General features: G+C 35.3%; 1 protein-coding gene across 1 annotated transcript; it reads right to left on the reverse strand.

Moving 5' to 3' along the window:
- Nucleotides 1-1347: 1347 nt before the first annotated feature.
- On the reverse strand, nucleotides 1348-21762 carry LOC132557196 (uncharacterized). The gene is made up of 23 exons (XM_060221693.1): nucleotides 21679-21762; nucleotides 21029-21163; nucleotides 19496-19584; nucleotides 17025-17189; nucleotides 16421-16550; nucleotides 15277-15348; nucleotides 13993-14116; nucleotides 13644-13698; nucleotides 12176-12274; nucleotides 11173-11329; nucleotides 10900-11017; nucleotides 10019-10108; nucleotides 9365-9484; nucleotides 8707-8912; nucleotides 6567-6681; nucleotides 5434-5594; nucleotides 4692-4817; nucleotides 3926-4046; nucleotides 3331-3487; nucleotides 3111-3148; nucleotides 2611-2754; nucleotides 2308-2359; nucleotides 1348-1689 (listed from the first exon to the last, which is right to left on the reverse strand). The coding sequence occupies exons 1-23, from the start codon at nucleotides 21714-21716 to the stop codon at nucleotides 1529-1531; spliced, it is 2673 nt and encodes an 890-aa protein (XP_060077676.1). The 5' UTR covers nucleotides 21717-21762; the 3' UTR covers nucleotides 1348-1528.
- Nucleotides 21763-22153: the final 391 nt, after the last annotated feature.

The following is a 22153-nucleotide window of genomic DNA, read 5'->3' on the forward strand; positions in this document are numbered from 1 at the left end:
TAGACATCCATTGATAGACATCCAATGATAGACATCATCCAATGATAGACATCCAATGATAGACATCCATTGATAGACATCCAATGATAGACATCCAATGATAGACATCCATTGATAGACATCATCCAATGATAGACATCCATTGATAGACATCCAATGATAGACATCCAATGATAGACATCCAATGATAGACATCCAATGATAGACATCCAATGATAGACATCCATCGATAGACATCCATTGATAGACATCCAATGATAGACATCCAATGAAATGATAGACATCCAATGATAGACATCCATTGATAGACATCCATTGATAGACATCCAATGATAGACATCCAATGAAATGATAGACATCCAATGAATTGATAGACATCCAATGATAGACATCATCCAATGATAGACATCCATTGATAGACATCCAATGAAATGATAGACATCCAATGAATTGATAGACATCCAATGATAGACATCCATTGATAGACATCCAATGATAGACATCCAATGAAATGATAGACATCCAATGAAATGATAGACATCCAATGATAGACATCCATTGATAGACATCCAATGATAGACATCCAATGAAATGTTAGACATCCAATGAAATGATAGACATCCAATGAAATGACAGACATCCAATGATAGACATCCATTGATAGACATCCATTGATAGACATCCAATGAAATGATAGACATCCAATGAATTGATAGACATCAGATGAATTGATAGACATCCAATGATAGACATCCAATGAAATGTTAGACATCCAATGATAGACATCCAATGAAATGTTAGATATCCAATGAAATGATAGACATCCAATGAATTGCTTGTAAAATTTAAATACATTGAGGAAATCATTACTAAAACTCGTGCTGGGAGTATAAAATACATGTACATATCAGATATAAGTTGTGTTCTTACAACAAGTGAACCATATTCTGATCTACATCATTGTTTGATGATAGAATAGACAGAGTACTATATAAAATACCAGTTAGACATTACCTGCAAGAGATCCAGTCATATAGCTGAAATCATTGGCTGCATGTCATGCCAGCAGGCCAAAATATGAAATGTTTTTAATATGCTTATAATTTATAACAGTAATTCTTGGGACTACTGCTTTTCCTGTGAGACTCGCTCAAAATTTGATTATCCGCCATATTTCTTTGTAACTGGACTCATCAATATTTTAGGAATGGTGCTCTGGGCTCATTATAACAAAAAACAATCCAACAAAAATTACTATTTATAATCTATAGATCAATATTTTATTTTAGGTATTAACAAAAAACAATCCAACAAAAATTACTATTTTTTATAATCTATAGAGTACAAAGTTGTTTATCCCTGCAGCTTGTCTAGCTAATTGTCTCGTAGCACAAGAATTTAATCCTGAATTGATTGTAAGACATCGTCCATCCACATTAGATTTTAGACCCAAGCCATTTCATGTCCTGTTCTGTCTGATGATGGTTTATTGATGTTAATAGGAACTGACAGGTTCCTTTAGGTGATGTCAGGAATCCAGAATATGTTCACTGGTGATGGAGAGATCTGTAGTACCAGGTCGGACAATAGTATTCCCAGAACCATGTCCAGTAATGGTGTGACCATGACAACCATATAATCTTATCTTCTCCAGGGTTGGAATGAGGCTGCCAAGCTTTTCAATCATTTCTGAAAAACGGACCAAAGTCACATCCTTCTCTTGTCAGTTACATACACATGCTGCACAAATTGTTATTGTCTGTACCTGCTAATTATCAACCAATTTAAAGTTTTTATAACACTGACTATTGGTCCTTTTAAAAGTGATGGTATTTACAATCTTATACACTGATTAAAGGCTTTCTTAAAAAAACACTCTCACTTTCTTCTTTCACTTGGCAAAAACAAGTCTTCTAAGATGAATGAGAAACAGACACTCATGTTAATTGACACACAATACAAGTGCCTTGTTCCAGGAAAGTTCTATACAATATAGACAAAACGTTTATTGCTGAACCAAAAAAAAAAATTCAAACATCATTAACACAGTGATTGATAATTGTTTGTGTTTTTGTGTTATCCTCAGGGAGAACATGACAAAATGAGGTACAAGTTATAATCTACTAATCCAAAATTATTTAATATCATGCTGACCTTAGCTTACACATAACCTAGAATCATAAACATGTATATCGATTCTGTGTCACGTTCACAACCTTCAGCTTTATATTATGTCTTTATAATGATCTTGAGTGGCATACACGGTACCTTAACATACAGAAATTGACCTTTAAACACAGTACTGACCTTGAGTTACATAAGTCCTGTACAGCTTTAAATTCTGCAGCTTGGGACAGTACTGAAAGAAGGACATCAATATTAACAACTGATCTAAACACTGTTGTACAATTTCAAGGGCAATAAATATTTATTATTATTTAAAGAGTCATCAACACATGAAATTTGTACCAATTTGGTTGAAAAAATCTTTTGTGACAAGCATATCTGTGACTTGTCTGTAAGACTATTGAGTCGGGTATATCTATTTTTTAAGATTATGTTCTTAACAATATACAACAGTGAAATGAAAATCACCACACATGTGCTTACATATGCTATAACCTTAGCAAGGTAGGTAACGTGTGATGTATGTAGTTCCATGGATCTAAGAGCCAGGAGTGGAGAACTGTGTGTGACTTGAAGCTGGGACAGTCGTTCCAGTTCTATAGTTAGGTGCCAAAGCTTGGGACAACCCTGAAAAGAAATTGTGATTGTTATTCACGATACATATCACAAGTTATTTAGAGTGTACGTTTACAAATAAACACTACATAACAGGAATATTCCGTTGCCACGCTTATATTTGGTGTCTAATTTTATCAAATTTTTTTTCTTTTCTTATTGAAATATCAGATCAGGAATTATATATATATATATAATGCAGCTATCAAATTGTATCAATTAAAAATTGTTAGTTCAATATTCACGGTGCAACCATTTTGGGAAAATTAAACAGGACGAAAATAAAAAAGTTACTCAGTATCTGACAAGAGAATATAAAACTATGAAATTGATTACACTGAAGAAGTATTAAACACAGATCATCATACCTGAATCCTCAAGTAAGCCAACTTTGGACAAAGGATTTCTGAAAATGATCAAAAAGATGTTTTAATAAAAACCATCAAAATGTAATCCATGAAGTAATATTTTAATTCAATAAGAAATGTTGTGGAAATTAAAATTAAGATACATTAAAATTACTCAGATATCTCGGTGACAAATGAAAACTTTAAGTAACAACTGTGACAAGGCTTGTACATGACATACCAAGATGAAGGAGGTAGAGACCCTGGTCCAGTGTTAGAGACTCTAAATTTTTCAGCTGCAGTACCAGATTTGTCTCCCCTGGTATAGCTCGCAGGTCTAACACAGTCAGCATATCCTCGCAGGCTTTCAGAAGTGTCAGACGCTGGTTTGGAACAAACTAAGACAAAAAGAATTACAACTAAATGATGTGGTCAAACAACATGTGCTAACATATTTTCAGTTTTACTGGGGACAAATAACTCGATGTTTACTCCTTTTTAATAATTTTTGTGTGGGACAAATAACTCATTTTAACTGTATATTTCATACCGTTGTTTCAAAGTAGAAAAAACCAAGACCAATTAAAAATATTTTCCCACTTTCAACATTTCAACATTGAAATAATGTTAATTTTCAACATGACACTAACACTGAATAAATGTAAAAATATTTCAATGTGATTGTAACGTTATTTTAACATTAAATGGGTTATCTAACACTAAAATAGAATTATCTTCATGTTATAAAATTAGTAGTGTACAATATTAATCTGTTACAGCCAGTGCTGTTTAAGTCGATGATTCCCTATACATGTGTGTATTCACTGGAACATTACCTTTGGTAGATTGTTGAGTGTGAGGTGGGACAACTGTATGGGATGCTGAACTGAGATTTCCTGGAGTTTTCTATGGCCCATCAGATAGCATGTCTTCACTCCTCCAGGAATCTCCAGAGAACTGAAAGAGCAATCAATATGGGTGTGATAATGTGACCTGTGTTGATCTATAATGTTAATAACCTAATTGATAAACAGGATCAATCTGTAACCCTGAAAAATTCATTTAAAAAGAAAAAAAAAAAAAAAAAAAAATGTTGCAATAAAATTTTTCAAGAATCATTAATTTCATGTCCAACAATGGGAAAGCTAGAAAGTTGCATGAATGAAATTAATAGAATCTTTCACCCTCCTGGAGGTAAAATAGGTGGATCTAGACCTGAGGGGAAAGATGATTAATATGGCAACACAAGACTTGCCAAGTGTTTGCAATTTAATCAATTTTTCCCTAAAGGTTGAGACCCCAAATCTCACTAACAGAAGAATGATTTTTTCTTTTACCCAGCTAGCTTTACAAGGTACTCATACATGCTTTTGTTGTTTCAGTGTTTCACATTGTTGACATGATATCAGCAAATTGTTAATGTGACATCATATTGTCTTCAGAGGGGAATCCCCCATGTCAACCCTAGGGTAAGACAAGGAAATCTCCCATTGATATAAAGCATGAATTTATCTGTCCTGGGTAAGAGAATGTACTATCTGTTACTATCAGATGAGGTCCAGTGTAAGGACATTGTATTCTACAAACAAATCTTTTAAATACCTGATCGATGAGGAGCCCCGGACATCAACAGCACTCAGGGCAGATGTACCTTTCAGTAGGCGACTCAACTGGGCAGTGGTCAGTAGGTCACACTTTTGTAGAGATAGGGATGTCAAAAGAGGACAACTGGAAATAATGAAATATGGTCAACAGCATACAGAAATGAACATATCCTTGTATCAGGAAGGTGTCGGGGATTTTTCCAGGATATGACACAGGAATGACCGCCATGTTTATTTGCTGGGTTTAACACCCTGTGGACAGCCAGGGTCATTTAGAGGCAGGGCCCCTTGAAACAGCCGGTAGTAACCTCACTAAACAACTTAAGGGATGCCCAGCAATTGCCATTCGGTGCAATTAAGGTACAGTGTCTTGTTCTAAGGATACATCAGTACAGACAGGTCTGTCTCTCAGTTTACTGTGAAACATAAACTGTTACAGATTGGGAGTGTGAAACCCAGGCACCTCAGATCTCCAGCTGAGATTATGTAAGGCTTTTACTGAGACTCGGCTACAATGGCCCATTGACAGTAACAAATCCATCAAGAAATGACAGCCACATTGTACATTAATACTGTGACTACTAATGTTTCACAACATAACACAGAGTTCAAACTGATATTTTCGTTGTTGTATTGATGATAAGAATTTTCCTGCTGTCCCTTAAGAATGGAAGTACTTATTTTGTCTGCCTTAAATTACTACAGACTCAGTCCAGACAGTACTATACACATGTACTTACTTGATGGTGAGGGAGTGTCCAGACTGAGTAAGAACACCAGTTAAAGCCAGGAAAGTCAGTGAGCTACTCGTTAAAGAGAAGTGTACAAAGTTTGTGGCAGCTACATCCAGACACTGAAGTTTGTTAGCAACACAAGAGAATTCGTCCACCATACCACACCACTGTAGCAGAAATATTTATCATACTTTGATATTCATTACAATTAGTTTTATGTCCAATCAGTAAGTCAAGTGTCATTTATAAGTAAGATTGCTGTCATAAGTCAGTTTCTCTTAAATCATTAGTCAGCATGTCTTATAGTCAGCATGTCTTACATCATTAGTCAGCATGTCTTACATCATTAGTCAGCATGTCTTACATCATTAGTCAGCATGTCTTAAATCATTAGTCAGCATGTCTTACATCATTAGTCAGCATGTCTTACATCATTAGTCAGTATGTCTTGCATCATTACTCAGTATGTCTTAACTCAGATGGAAACAAGATATGTTTATGAAACACTATAACCCCCTTTTTGTTTTACTCAAGGGTCACATTCACATGGGTAAATACTTTGGTACCAACAGAAAGGTCTTGTCATAAAGAACATGCATGCCAAAAATGAAAGCTCTACCTCTGATGGTGCAATAGTAATGGCCAATGATTTAATTTTTCAAATTTAGGTCAAAGCAATGTGCCCCCGATCTTTTGATCCTGGGACATAAAAAATGGTGAAATTTGCTTTTTGGTTTGACTATTTTTTCTGTTAGAGAATATAAATTATTTAAGACATAATTTCTGTGCTGATATAAATTGACAGCTGCAGTAAAGCATCAAAGTAACACATCAATAATAAAAGTACAATGGTAATACATTGATACTACACTGTTGGTTTTAAAACATCGTAGTTACTAAGTAACTACATTCTGCAGGTCACATCCCTATTTTGATGCCCCACCTTCTGATAATTAACCAATGATGACCTGGATTTTAATTTCTTGGAAGTTAACACATAGATACCTGAGTATTGGTGGCACTGAAGTCAGTTGATATTGTCTTATCAAATTGCACTGAATTTTGTGAGATTTGTTGTTGTTTTCAAATATTTACACTAGTATCTGGCAGTGTTTATCAATTTTCTCCTTACAGCTTACCTTTAGTTCCACGGTTTGTACACAGGGTGCTGACTGTTGAATGGTCACTTTGGTCAGTCTGTTACAACTCCGGACCACCACATGAGTTAGAGTAGGACAGTTATTTATACTCAACCTAGCAACATAATAGTTTGACCAGATACAACCTAGCAACATAATAGTTTGACTGGATACAACCTAGCAACATAATAGTTTGACTGGATACAACCTAGCAACATAATAGTTTGACCGGATACAACCTAGCAACATAATAGTTTGACCAGATACAACCTAGCAACATAATAGTTTGACTGGATACAACCTAGCAACATAATAGTTTGACCAGATACAACCTAGCAACATAATAGTTTGACTGGATACAACCTAGCAACATAATAGTTTGACCGGATACAACCTAGCAACATAATAGTTTGACCAGATACAACATAGTAACATAATAGTTTGACCGGATACAACCTAGCAACATAATAGTTTGACTGGATACAACCTAGCAACATAATAGTTTGACCGGATACAACCTAGCAACATAATAGTTTGACCGGATACAACCTAGCAACATAATAGTTTGACCGGATACAACCTAGCAACATAATAGTTTGACTGGATACAACCTAGCAACATAATGGTTTGACCGGATACAACCTAGCAACATAATAATTTAACCAGATACAACCTAGCAACATAATAGTTTGACTGGATACAACCTAGCAACATAATAGTTTGACCAGATACAACCTAGCAACATAATAGTTTGACCGGATACAACCTAGCAACATAATAATTTAACCAGATACAACCTAGCAACATAATAGTTTGACAGGATACAACCTAGCAACATAATAGTTTGACCGGATGAAACCTAGCAACACAACCGGATACAACCTAGCAACATAATAGTTTGACCGAATACAACCTAGCAACATAATAGTTTGACCGGATACAACCTAGCAACATAATAATTTAACCAGATACAACCTAGCAACATAATAGTTTGACAGGATACAACCTAGCAACAAAACAGTTTGACCGGATGAAACCTAGCAACACAACCGGATACAACCTAGCAACATAACTGGATACAACCTAGCAACATAACCGAATACAACCTAGCAACATAACTGGATACAACCTAGCAACAAAATACAATATAACCTAGCATTATAACAGTATAACACAATATAACCTAGCATTATAACAGTAAAACGGATAAAACATAAGTGAACCAAGGCATGCGTAATCAACTGGTATTCTTTGCTTTTCACATGAGCCAAATACTTAACTAATTCACATTATGGACATTCAAAGTCTTAGCTGAAGGTTTAAACAGTTGACCAATGTGAAAATGAATAAAGTTCATGGCATTTTTTTTGTAAATTTAAGCAGCCATAAGCAGAATACAACTTTCTGTCTTTTTTTATTTGAAAGTATTATAGTAGGAGTTCAAAAATTAAAATTTCACACAAAATTAACAAGAGATCCCAAAGGGATGTTGGGGCACACCATTGTTTGATCTTTATGTGCTCTTTGAAAGCTGAATTTTTCCCTTCCTTTCAATTCTCTTCTGTTTTTGGTCTTAATGATAAGAAATGTAAACATTCCTTTGCAGAAATAGTGATGATAATCTTTACTTGCCAAACCAAAATAATCCCCTGGAAGCCATGTTCTTTCTTCTGATCAATCACAAAATCATACAGGCATAAGAGGAGATGAAAGGGAACATACGTATGAAATTTGAAAGAGATCCATACAGTACTTCTTAAGAAAAAGGGACAACAATCTTTACTAGGAAAAATCCAAGATGGCCACCTGTAGACCATCTTGTTTTTCTGATCAGTACCAAAATCAAACAGGCACAACTAGGGACCAAGAGGAACATATAAATGAAATTTAAGAAAGATCTATCTCTTTCTTATCAAGAAATTGCGATAACAATCTTCAGTGAAAAAATCTAAGATGGGCCAAAGGGGAACCTACATAAGAAATTTGAGGAAGATCCAAACTTCTCAAGATATAACGATAAAAAAATTGGACAGCCACGGACATAGGGCAATTTTGAAAAGCCCATCTGATGATTAGCTAAAAATGTGCCCTTTATTTACAACAATGCATTATGCAAAATTACAAAACAAATCTGACTTACTGGGCAAGACAAGAACAATTGATCAGTTGTAGCTGTGTCAGATCCTGGAAATTTGACATGGCCCCTGACAACATGTTGCCATGGATTCCAACCATTTCTCTCAAAGTAAGCTCCTGTAGGTTTGGTGTCCCTGTGTTTTGAGAGAATGGTTGTAAGGTCACTTGAGTCTTCCCTGTCGGGGTAAGCTTATTGTGATTGTCAAGTGCCTGAAATTCATACAATGGTAATGTATTTATAAAAAGAATTAATACCATGTGCACATGAAAGAAACCAATAAAAAAATCTTCTAGAGTTTGGTTTAAAATCCCACAAAAATTGCTGTCAGCTGCATATTTCCTTCTGAATTCTGCAAGGATTCATCTTTGCTTTCACTACATTATTTTATCCTGCAATAAGCCCAGGGTGCCAGCGTATAAACTCTAAAATAAAAATTAAACAATGGGCTTGTTATTAAACAATAATACAGCATTTTCTGATAGTTTTATTTGATCAAAATATGTATGCACTTACAACCAGTTAAAAAAGGCTTAATTATTGGGATAAAAATGATATTTTTTTATCATGGTAAAAGAATGATATGACATTACCAGGGTAAATCAAATGATGTTTTCTATTTCCATAACTTCTACAATAACATAAGCAGGTAAATAAGACAAACCTGATTCCCAAACAGTAGTCCATTTACTAGTTCACTCTCCGTAATATCACGACAGCGGAACAGGGAGAGTTTCTGTAGGGATGGAATGTTGACAGGAAGTCCAGTCACATTCACGCAGTCCTGTAGTAACAAAATTTAGTACATCATACAACTGCTTGTACTTCCTGTAAACATTCAAGTATCTTTAAAAACTTCCTTAAACACTATGATAAGTATTAATTAACCATTCAGCCTTAGTGTTAAATGTGGTTTCAGTGGTTTTGTTTCAATCAGGAGTTTATGTAACATCTCCAGACATTACAACTTATTCAAAGAGAGAGACAAGTCAAAAAGGAACAGAATAAGTAGGAAAACCTAGAGAAAAGAAGGATGTTACTGTTCATCTGTCTCAGGTTACAATAACATATTATCATGAAAGAATGATCAATTATAATGGCTTCAATAAGGCTTGAGTTAAAATGTTGAATATCTGATGATAGAAAATAGATCTCTAAGAACCTCTTCACTGGACACCTTTGTGGACAATCTCTACAACAACCTTATTACAGCATTTTGTTATATCATAGCTACACAGTGGTTCCCCTTTATGAACATATTAAATATTACACATTATCATCTAGTGATTAGCTCTGTATCAGCTATACATGTACTTACTCCAAACGTTAGAGTATCAATCTGTGAGCTGGTAATGTGTACATCACTCCATGCAGGGCCACTGTATGACAGACTACGCAAATTTGGGAACTGAAAACAAAGTGGCAATAAATCTATATTTCGTGCTTCTACAGAAAAGAATATCATCATGAAAATTGATATTTAAAGCATTCTCAAGTGTGAATTGGTGATTCATCCTTACTTAAATCTGTAAACATAAATTATTAAATCATTCCAGAAGGAAAAATATATTAAGAATGAATTACTGATTTCAGGCGATGAAATGTTAATATAAGAGTCATACATAATATTTCACCATTAAAATATCAAATGTAAGTATAAATGTACACAGCCTTTGACCTTGGCTACTCTTAGATCAAACAATGTTCTAGATACATAGCATTTCATATGGAAGAATAGATGATAATAAAATCTATTATTAGACACCACTTTTGGAAAATGCATCATCCATAAAGTTATAAATAACTGCAATGTGAATATTTCAAAGTTGTAACTTATCACAAGGGATCTCTAGAATAGATTTAACTGTAATAATAACTTATAACCTGCAATGTTGCTAATCCCTGCTCCAGAGAGCAATTAGTCACATGTCTATGCTGTATTATTCCTCAGAGGCAGGTGAAGAATCAAGACACATTATATGTATAATTTTATATCATTATAAACGTCCCTTCAATACTTGTTAATTAACATTTGCTTTTTTTAAGAATTCAAATTTCCACAGTTTTACCAAAACCCTTTGGTTTTATCACTGAAGTGATAAACTAGATTTGGGCTTAATGCTATTATTTCTATATTCAGGTTTCTAGTTTTTGTAATTTCACAATAACAACCTGTTTTACAAAGTGTTTGACACTTACAGCTGGCAGAACAAGGAGGTTGACATCTGCCGGTGGAATGTTTTTACATTTGTTTAGGATCAGCTCAGTGATGAACTGACGCTCTTTCACATGAGATACCAAGGTATCTGTCGATAACCTGTAATAAAAACAAATAAATCATAGAATATACATTGTTTATTAACGATCCAAGGAATATAAATCCTATGCATGATGTATATCACTTTACTGCGAGTAGATGACTACAATTTTTTCCAAACATTTTCCTTTTCATAGGTAGAAACTTTCACTTACTGCGGACAGTTACAAAGACTGACAGACTCAAGGACAGGACTGGTGACCTCTAAATTCTTCAAACTAGCATGATCTTTGACCTCCACTTTGGCCATATTACAAGGTGACAGCAAAAGTTCCTTTAGTTGAGTGACATCATCAAGAAGAACATCTTCAACTGTGAAAACAGACCGAAATGATACCAAACTGACATATTCTTGTAACTTGAAAATTGATTTTAATGTTTCCTAAACAGACAAAAACGTAAACCATCAGACCTGGCTGTTTAAACCTGGTTAGAAATAACCAGTAGTTAGTGAACATTTTTAAACATGAATATTAAAAATGGAAACATTCTTTATCATTTCACAGCTTTTTTTAAACATACCAGATTTGATGTATTTTAAGTGGTTTTTTTTTTGCCATTAACCATTTTTTCTTCAATGGCAACAATGTTGATTTTCACTAACCAATTGTTACCTGTAACTTATTATAGAGCAACAGAGGTCACATGTAAACAGGTAAGCCTGGTCAGAATATTCAAAATGTCGCGCATCGTATCAAAATGTAACACATTATTTAAACATAATACTTATTCTTTTGGTTTTTAATAAGTTTAAGATCCAGTGAAAATTGAAGTCATTTTGTGCTTAGAAGAAACATGTAACATCAAATAACTATTATTTTGTGATGTTAAATTACTTGATACATGGACTTTAGCAGACTTTTCTTCACATAAATATTTGAAGCAGATAACTATATATGCTTTATCTAAACATTTTGCATTAATTCTGGCTCAGTGGAATCATCAGAATATAACATGATGGTACAACACAAACAAATAAGTAAACAGTGTAAAAAAACACAAAGGAATCATTAAAATTCACCCCAATATGATTGTTTGACCCCAAGTATGAATGTAAAGAGGGTTGCTTCCCTTTAAAGTTTGATAAAATTTAACATGTGTTACTTAATCATTAGAAAATGGCAGATTTTGTTCAAGGAAAGACTGTGCAAAATCTACCTTTAGGACAGGAAAGCTTGAGGGAAGTGAGACCCACACATCCACACACATCCACCATTTTCAGTTGTGGGCAGTATCCAATGGTCAAGTCCTGTAATCCTGAAAGACATCAATCAACAGAGAACAATTACACTTCAATGATGTCTTAAGGGTTGTATATGATTTCACACTTAGTTTCTCATAGCCAAGTCTAAGTGACTGCATAGGACTCACTTTGTTATTTTGATATTGAAGTGGTTTCATAATCCGATGAATGATTTGTATAATACTTACATTCGCTGTTCAAAGCTTCAGGATTTGTGTATAAATTAACCTTTGTTGTTTTTTAGCTTCAGGGTTTCTATATGACTAACCTTTGCTATTTTGTAGCCACATGGTTTGTGTATGACTAACCTTTGCTATTTTGTAGCCTCTGGTTTTGTGTATGACTAACCTTTGTTATTTCGTAGCCTCTGGTTTCTGTATGACTAACCTTTGCTATTTTGTAGCCTCTGGTTTTGTGTATGACTAACCTTTGTTAATTCGTAGCCTCTGGTTTCTGTTTGACTAACCTTTGCTATTTTGTAACCTCTGGTTTTGTGTATGACTAACCTTTGCTATTTTGTAGCCTTTGGTTTTGTGTATGACTAACCTTTGCTATTTCGTAGCCTCTGGTTTTGTGTATGACTAACCTTTGCTATTTTGTAGCCTTTGGTTTTGTGTATGACTAACCTTTGCTATTTTGTAGCCTTTGGTTTTGTGTATGACTAACCTTTGCTATTGTAGCCTCAGGCTTTGTGCATGACTACCCTTTGTTATTTCGTAGCCTCCCGGGTTTGTGCATGACTACCCTTTGTTATTTCGTAGCCTCTGGTTTCTGTATGACTAACCTTTGCTATTTCGTAGCCTCTGGTTTCTGTATGACTAACCTTTGCTATTTTGTAGCCTCTGGGTTTATGTATGACTAACCTTTGCTATTTTGTAGCCTCAGGCTTTGTGTATGACTAACCTTTGCTATTTTGTAGCCTCTGGTTTTGTGTATGACTAACCTTTGCTATTTTGTAGCCTTTGGTTTTGTGTATGACTAACCTTTGCTATTTCGTAGCCTCTGGTTTTGTGTATGACTAACCTTTGCCATTTCGTAGCCTCTGGTTTTGTGTATGACTAACCTTTGCTATTTTGTAGCCTTTGGTTTTGTGTATGACTAACCTTTGCTATTTCGTAGCCTCTGGTTCTGTGTATGACTAACCTTTGCTATTTCGTAGCCTCTGGTTTTGTGTATGACTAACCTTTGCTATTTTGTAGCCTCTGGTTTTGTGTATGACTAACCTTTGCTATTTTGTAGCCTCTGGTTTTGTGTATGACTAACCTTTGCTATTTCGTAGCCTCTGGTTTTGTGTATGACTAACCTTTGCTATTTCGTAGCCTCTGGTTCTGTGTATGACTAACCTTTGCTATTTCGTAGCCTCTGGTTTTGTGTATGACTCACCTTTGCTATTTCGTAGCCTCAGGGTTTGTAAGGTGTCTAAGCCACTCCTCTGTGTCTAATCAGGTACAGAAATAAAGTTGTCAGATTAGTTATGATACTTGGTAGATCAAATTCTAACTCTAGAACATGAATTAAATAAAAATTGCAACAAAGAAATAAATATTCCATTTTCTGTGATAAAATCTTTCACAGCCAACACAACAGGACTTGTATATAGAGTTTATTATGTTTTATGTTAATACATTGTTCCTCTTATCTAACTTCTGCTTCATATTCTCCTATATGTCCTTGACAATTTCACTAATATGTTGTATTTGAGGTATAACATATATATCTTTCCTATACTTACAGGTAATATATCACTTGGAAAGCAGGTGAAGTCATAGGTTTCACTAAGGTCAAGGTCACATAACTCTGAACAGTTCTTGAGTAGTGTGCTAACATCTTCAGTAGATATTGCTGTTCCAGTCAAACTAAAACATCAAATAAGATATATTCCTTATACTGAGCAACATGATATTAACCCGATTTTTTAAACACAGATATAATGTATGTCTCTAACAACATGGTATTTTTTTTAACTTACTTGAGAAAGATTTTTTTAAATCTCATTTCGAGAAGAAAATTGATAAACTGGAAAGGATATGTTAAGGGATAAATAATATATTTTGTGAATTTTGCCAAATTACGAAATAAATCCAATTGAGAATGAGGTCGACAGTTGGCTCCACAAAGTCCCCCAAGAAAGCAACGGAGCCCCTCATGTGAGTTTTTTCATACCTACCTTAACTAACTCATTATGTGACTTTACCTTGTACATGTAGCTCATCACTCATCAACACTGAGTGACTTGCTCAGTATCATATGACGTACCCCAAACAATGAGCAAGTCTAAATGTATGAAATAGTAGTGTCACTCACACTCACACACAATGACATGAGATCTATGATGACCAATCACTCACCAATTATGGTTGACTCACATGAGTTCACCCAGACCCTTCTTAAGCAAGCACTGAGTGACTCATTCATAAACCATGACACAAACTAAAATAGGTGACTCGTCTATCTACAGTCTATCACATGAACAACACTTGCAGATACAAGTCAAATCAGATACACTTTTAATAAAAGTTAATGTAACTCAACAAACAGAAACAATGGGGAACTTAGGGGAGTCTTATCAGACACCACAGGTGTTGACTCACCTGAGTGAATTTAACACATGACTCATGCTATGACATCAGAAACAAGGACGAGTATGCAGTGAAACTGATGAATGTTCCCCAAACAGACTTAATTAGACACAAAATTTAATCGAAGGGTAATAATTCTGTAATCAAGAAGTTGTAGGCCTTGATTTGGGTACACTGCACATTCTCATAGTATGACCAATGTATACACCAACTTTCAATAACTCCTAAATCATGCAAAGGAGGGTTACAGTTCTTATACACTGTATTTCTCCCTATCTACCTATCAAGTTTCATTTTGATACATCTTGTAGTTTTTGTGATATGCTCTGGGCAAAATTATGATGGACGGATGGACAGACAGATGAATGGACTGACTAACAAAGCTGTGACTTTATGCTCTCCCTTCAGGAAGCATAAAAAATATCTGAACAACTCACCTGAATCGAGTCAGACTGAGTTTTTGATTTGGATCTTGGTGCCCAATTTCTGGGTACATCACAGACACGCAGCTGAAAGGAAAAATAATCATCATCACACCACTGTGGTAAGCTTTAAATTAACTGAAATGAAATGTCTTCCCAATCACTGAGCTGTTGGCAGATAATGTGTTTTTGTACTGAAAACTGCATTATATATACAACAAATCAATGAATAATTAATTTACAGAAAATGAAAATCAATAGGTGTAACACCATCAGTAGACAAGAGATCCCAGAGGGATCTTGGCGCCCACCATTTGAGGATCTGTTTTCAGTTCTTGAAGATTTGTTGTTTTTTTTTTTTGTTACAGGTTTTTTAAATGTTCATGAACTGGTCTTCATTGAATGTACTCAATGATGGCACAAGATATTTTTATTAAGCACCTATTAGAAAATATCATTTGAAAAAGATCCCAAAGTATTATTAGATAGCAGTCAGTTACAGGTGGATAATGGACATGATCTTGAATCAATATGATAGAATATCGAAGAAAATATGCTTGTGCTGTATTACTGTCGACATCCAAGATGGCTGCCTGTGGGCCAACTTAATTTCAAATCAGTCAAAAAAAAGTACAATGCACAACTAGGGACTAAGGGAAACCAATACCTACGAAATATCAGAAGTATCCATCCAGTACTTCCTCAGAAATAGCAGTAACAAGATTTACTCTCAAAATCCAAGATGGCTTCCTGTCAGCCATCTTGATTTCAGATCAGTCCAAAAAGGTACAATGCACAACTAGGGACCAAGGGGACACTGCATATGAAATTTGAGAAAGATCCATCTGGTACTTTCCCAGAAATAGCGGTAACAAGAATTGTTTACGGAGGGACGGACGGAGTACCACGGACGCAGGGCGATTTGAATACCCCACCATCTGATGATGGTGGGCTAATAAACACAATGAAGTCAAAGGTTATTTTTCTGAGAGAAATCAGTGGTTGCTTACTTGAGGATATGGGTCTTTAGAAAGGTCAGAGGTAACTCAGTTAAGGAGATATGTTCTTAGCAAGGTAAGAAAATACCATGTAATTACTGGAGGATACATGTCTTGAGAAAGGTTAAAGGATATCCTGAGAGAGGTCAAAGGTTACTTACTTCAGGACATGAAGCTCCTGGAGGCCTGGGATAGTGCTGACAAGGTCAGAGAGAGCATCTCTATTCATGTGTTCACTGTCCTCTATCACAATGTGTTGTAGCTCTGAACACTTAGCACAGATAGCCTCCACTACACAAACAACAATGGTTGATAAATGTCATGTGACACATTTGACATACAATATATATATGTATTAAAGAATATTATCTTTCTGAAATTGCCTTAAAAAAATTTATAAACTTTTTTTCTTTTCACAAACATTATGAAACAACATGTGTGCAGGAGATCTCACTATGACAGGAAACCAAAGTATCTGGAGGACACTGATATTTCCTTAAGAAAGAAACACAGTCATATCCATCAGATTTTGTAGAAACCGAATTAGTTCAACTTACAGCAAATCTGACCTTAATCTTTGGGTCAGAATTTTGTGACATGAACTCATTAAAGATACTTTAGATTTTTACATATACACAAGTTCAATCAAAGTGCCCCTGAAGATGAGCTCACACTACACATTAACATATAATTTGTAACAGACAGATTAACAGACAATTTCATTCTATGATTTGACCCATTAAAGATAAGTGAGCAAATACCCACCAGAGCGGTTGGTGATGCCATGCATGGAGAGATAAAGTTGTTTCAGATGAACGTTCTGTTTGAGAACAGTAAGGAAGAATTTATCAATGCCAACAAGATTTGTGTCTGACATATCCATGTCCTCCTCGGGTTCCTCCAGTAGTACATCCCCAAGGTACAGCACCTCTGTGGGTACAATCATGATAACAAAATAACACAATGTATGGATTTTCCGTTACTCAAATGATTCATTCAAGAAATATCCATACTGCCAGTTAAGGTAAGATATTTCTATTTTACCTGGGAACAAAAACTAGCATGAACATAACATATACACATGAACCAGAAGTCACAAACCTGCGTGATATAAATAAACACTGAACATATACACATGAACAAGAAGTCACAAACCTGCGTGATATAAATAAACACTGAACATATACACATGAACAAGAAGTCACAAACCTGCATGATATAAATAAACACTAAACATATACACATGAACAAGAAGTCACAAACCTGCGTGATATAAATAAACACTGAACATATACACATGAACAAGAAGTCACAAACCTGCGTGATATAAATAAACACTGAACATATACACATGAACAAGAAGTCACAAACCTGCGTGATATAAATAAACACTGAACATATACACATGAACAAGAAGTCACAAACCTGCGTGATATAAATAAACACTGAACATATACACATGAACAAGAAGTCACAAACCTGCGTGATATAAATAAACACTGAACATATACACATGAACCAGAAGTCACAAACCTGCGTGATATAAATAAACACTGAACATATACACATGAACCAGAAGTCACAAACCTGCGTGATATAAATAAACACTGAACATATACACATGAACAAGAAGTCACAAACCTGCGTGATATAAATAAACACTGAACATATACACATGAACAAGAAGTCACAAACCTGCGTGATATAAATAAACACTGAACATATACACATGAACCAGAAGTCACAAACCTGCGTGATATAAATAAACACTGAACATATACACATGAACAAGAAGTCACAAACCTGCGTGATATAAATAAACACTGAACATATACACATGAACAAGAAGTCACAAACCTGCGTGATATAAATAAACACTGAACATATACACATGAACAAGAAGTCACAAACCTGCGTGATATAAATAAACACTGAACATATACACATGAACCAGAAGTCACAAACCTGCGTGATATAAATAAACACTGAACATATACACATGAACCAGAAGTCACAAACCTGCGTGATATAAATAAACACTGAACATATACACATGAACAAGAAGTCACAAACCTGCGTGATATAAATAAACACTGAACATATACACATGAACAAGAAGTCACAAACCTGCGTGATATAAATAAACACTGAACATATACACATGAACCAGAAGTCACAAACCTGCGTGATATAAATAAACACTGAACATATACACATGAACAAGAAGTCACAAACCTGCGTGATATAAATAAACACTGAACATATACACATGAACCAGAAGTCACAAACCTGCGTGATATAAATAAACACTGAACATAAACACATGAACCAGAAGTCACAAACCTGCGTGATATAAATAAACACTGAACATATACACATGAACAAGAAGTCACAAACCTGCGTGATATAAATAAACACTGAACATATACACATGAACCAGAAGTCACAAACCTGCGTGATTATAAACACATGAACACATGTGACACTCATACCACCATAGTGACACTTGTACCACAATAGTGACATTCATACCACAACAATCACACTCATACCACAACAATCACACTCATACCACAACAGTGACACTCAAACCACAATAGTGACACTCGTACAACAACAGTGACACTCATACCACAATTGTGATACTCGTACCACAATAGTGACGCTCAAACCACAAGTGACACTCATACCATAATAGTGATACTCATACCACAACAGTGACACTCATACCACAACAGTGACACTCATACCACACCAGTATAAAAGGAATTGCTTGCTTTTTATTTGAATATTATCCTTAAACTGTGGTGACATATTCCTATCAAAAGCAACAGTTATAGTGGCAATATTGTTGTCCATGAACAGTTGTATACATACCAAACTACATCTTATAATGGACAATGAAAGTTTTCACTATTGACTCATTTGGGAGTATCTATGATTAAACACTGTGAAAGATTGAATTACTTATTCTTCTCCTCCCAGCAATCTTTGTCCAGATCAACTGATTGATATAAGTTAGCTTGATGTTTCATAGTTGTTGTCAAATAACTAAAATTTATATCATTATTCAATTAGTTGTCAATGAAAGTTTTCTCCCTTGCGTGGTCATGTACCACAGTAACATACAACACCAGCTAGACAATGAGGGGATCATTAAGGTGTTGACGAGGCAGTTGGGTTGAAAACAGACTTACAAAATGTATCACATAATTTGTTTATCACTACAAACTTACCTGTGTTTGGACACTTGGACATAATCTGTAAAACATTTCTGTCATAAGGTATGGCACAATGTCTGAAATCTAACTGTTTCATATGTAACCTGAAAAAGAAGTATAACACTAATGCTTAAAACATCAATGTTTAAACATCCAAACTTGACAAGTGCCATAATCATGGCCAAGGCCTACTTAAATGTACCTACAGTCATTTAATCAATAAAAAGTTACAGATTGTTGTAATCATAGCATCCTCAATACTCCAGGGGTTACGATCCCCACATTCTCAATACTCCAGGGGTTACGATCCCCACATCCTCAATACTCCAGGGGTTACGATCCCCACATTCTCAATACTCCAGGGGTTACGATCCCCACATTCTCAATACTCCAGGGGTTACGATCCCCACATTCTCAATACTCCATGGGTTACAATCCCCACATCCTCAATACTCCAGGGGTTATGATCCCCACATCTTCAATACTCCAGGGGTTATGATCCCCACATCCTCAATACTCCAGGGTTTCTGATCCCCACATTCTTGACACCCCAAGGGGTTACGATCACTTTCATTCTCTTCTCCCCTGGAATATGTCATGGCAAAATTTATGGCACAGGTAAAGTAATTTGATTGGTTCCAGGAGGAAAAAACTGACCAATCCCAGGCCGATACAGTCCTTTCGAAGATTACAAAGGAGTGACACCAACTTCAAAGCCATTTCAACAAATTATGTAACTTCTAGATTCGTTTGATGCACATCAAAGGATCAAATTAGTCTTTTTGTCTTGTCCACAAAATGTCGCACATGGACCCTTCAATTTTGCCATGCCATGTCCAAGGCGTGCAGTGAGCATAAGTGATGGTAACCCCAGGAGTATCAAGGATCTATTTACAGACATCTTAAAAAGACACACATACATTTTGTAAAATCATTGTCACACATGACGAATTCTTTAATCTATCACCAAGGAAATCATCATTCAGGTGTCAGTCTCTAGTTACTTTAGTGTCACCTTTCAACAAGTCAATATCTAATTACAAAAGGATCATCCTTACATGGCATTCAATAAATAGTTATACTAGGATCACCTTCCTACAGAAGCCAATTATTAGTTACCATAGGGTCAAGTTCCCATAACAGGCAATTACTGGACACTACAGTATCACATCGACAAAGTCAGGCAATTACTGTATACAATAGTTTCACATCATTAAAGTCAGTTACTAGTTACCATAGGGTCAAGTTCCCATAACAGGCAATTATTGGACACTATAGTATCACATCAACAAAGTCAGTTATCAGTTACCATAGGGTAATGTTCCAGCAGAAGTCAATTACTAGTTACCGAAGGATCACCTTCCAAAAAACAGGCAATAACTGGATACTATAGGGTCACCTTCCCATAACACCAAAATTCTAGTTACCATTGGGTCACCTTCACACAAGTCTAGTGCAAGCTATCAATGATAGACATTTCAACTTTGTTACATTTGCTTTTACCAGTATCCAAGTTGTCAACAGGCTTATGAAAAAAAAACTTTTTACCATAGTGTTGACTTTAGACATAGGTCTCTGAAGCGTGAACAAGTCTGGGACACATTGATGAGATTATGCCAGTCCAAATGCTGAAATATCTCCAATAAGGCTTCTGTGGGCAGGTCCTCCAGCAGATAGGGGGGCCTGCAGAAAAGCAAAATGGCAGATATTTTCCATATATATTGGGCATTGGTTTAAAACAGGAAGGAAACATGAAAAACTCCCTTATCCTGCTGGGACTCATAAGATACTGATCCTCTTTGTCTCTAGCTGGACATTCTATATATGTGCATTGGTTTAAAACAATTCAACTAAATGGAATTTCTCATAACCAGAGTTAGTAAGGTTACCTTTACTTTACTTTTCTACATGACTTCTTCCCCCCCCTCCCCCAAAGACAACATTGTTCTTTCACTCCATTTTCCAATAGATTCTACTCTTGGGGTGGTCACTGTGTGGAAGGAGTAATAAAAAATGTCCTGTACCCACTGGGACTAGTGAACAGGTGCTCTCTTGGTCTTAAGCTAGAGACTCACTCTTTCAGCTTAGATGATATTTCCACCAACTGGGGTTATTAGGTGACTTCTATTTTCAATTTCTACAAATGTTATCTTTAATAGGAAATCCTTCTGTACCCAATACATGTACAATGTTCATACCATTCATCTGTGTCGCCTTCTTCCTGTTCTACCTCCATTCCTCCTCATCAGTATACCAAATTATTTACAGACATCATTGATTCAGAATCTAAAATTCCAACAAAAAACATCTACATAAAAGAAAACAAAGCAGCATTTTAGTAATTTCATTCCACTTAAATTTCAATGTATCTTTATGTGAATTTGTGTATTCTGCATAAAATACAACTCCCAATTCCCTCCCATCACCACCCAAGGAAAACAGCAACCCATGTTCTTAAACATACTCCATTTTCCTATAATTACGACATACGTGACGCCGTTTATAATTAATTACCTTTCTGGATAATAGGATATAATAAAGAAGAACGGTATGTATGACGAAGCATGTTTAAAGATGTCTTAAATTAGACCAAGTACAAATGTATGGGAAACTGAAAGTAGAATCTGGATCCACATACGTCTTCATTTATATATCATTATAAGCTATCGATGC

The sequence above is a fragment of the Ylistrum balloti genome, unplaced genomic scaffold (assembly GCF_031769215.1).
Source record: "Ylistrum balloti isolate Yb309-2 unplaced genomic scaffold, AGI_CSIRO_Ybal_v1 Utg370640, whole genome shotgun sequence".
In the NCBI taxonomy this organism is placed as follows: domain Eukaryota; kingdom Metazoa; phylum Mollusca; class Bivalvia; order Pectinida; family Pectinidae; genus Ylistrum; species Ylistrum balloti.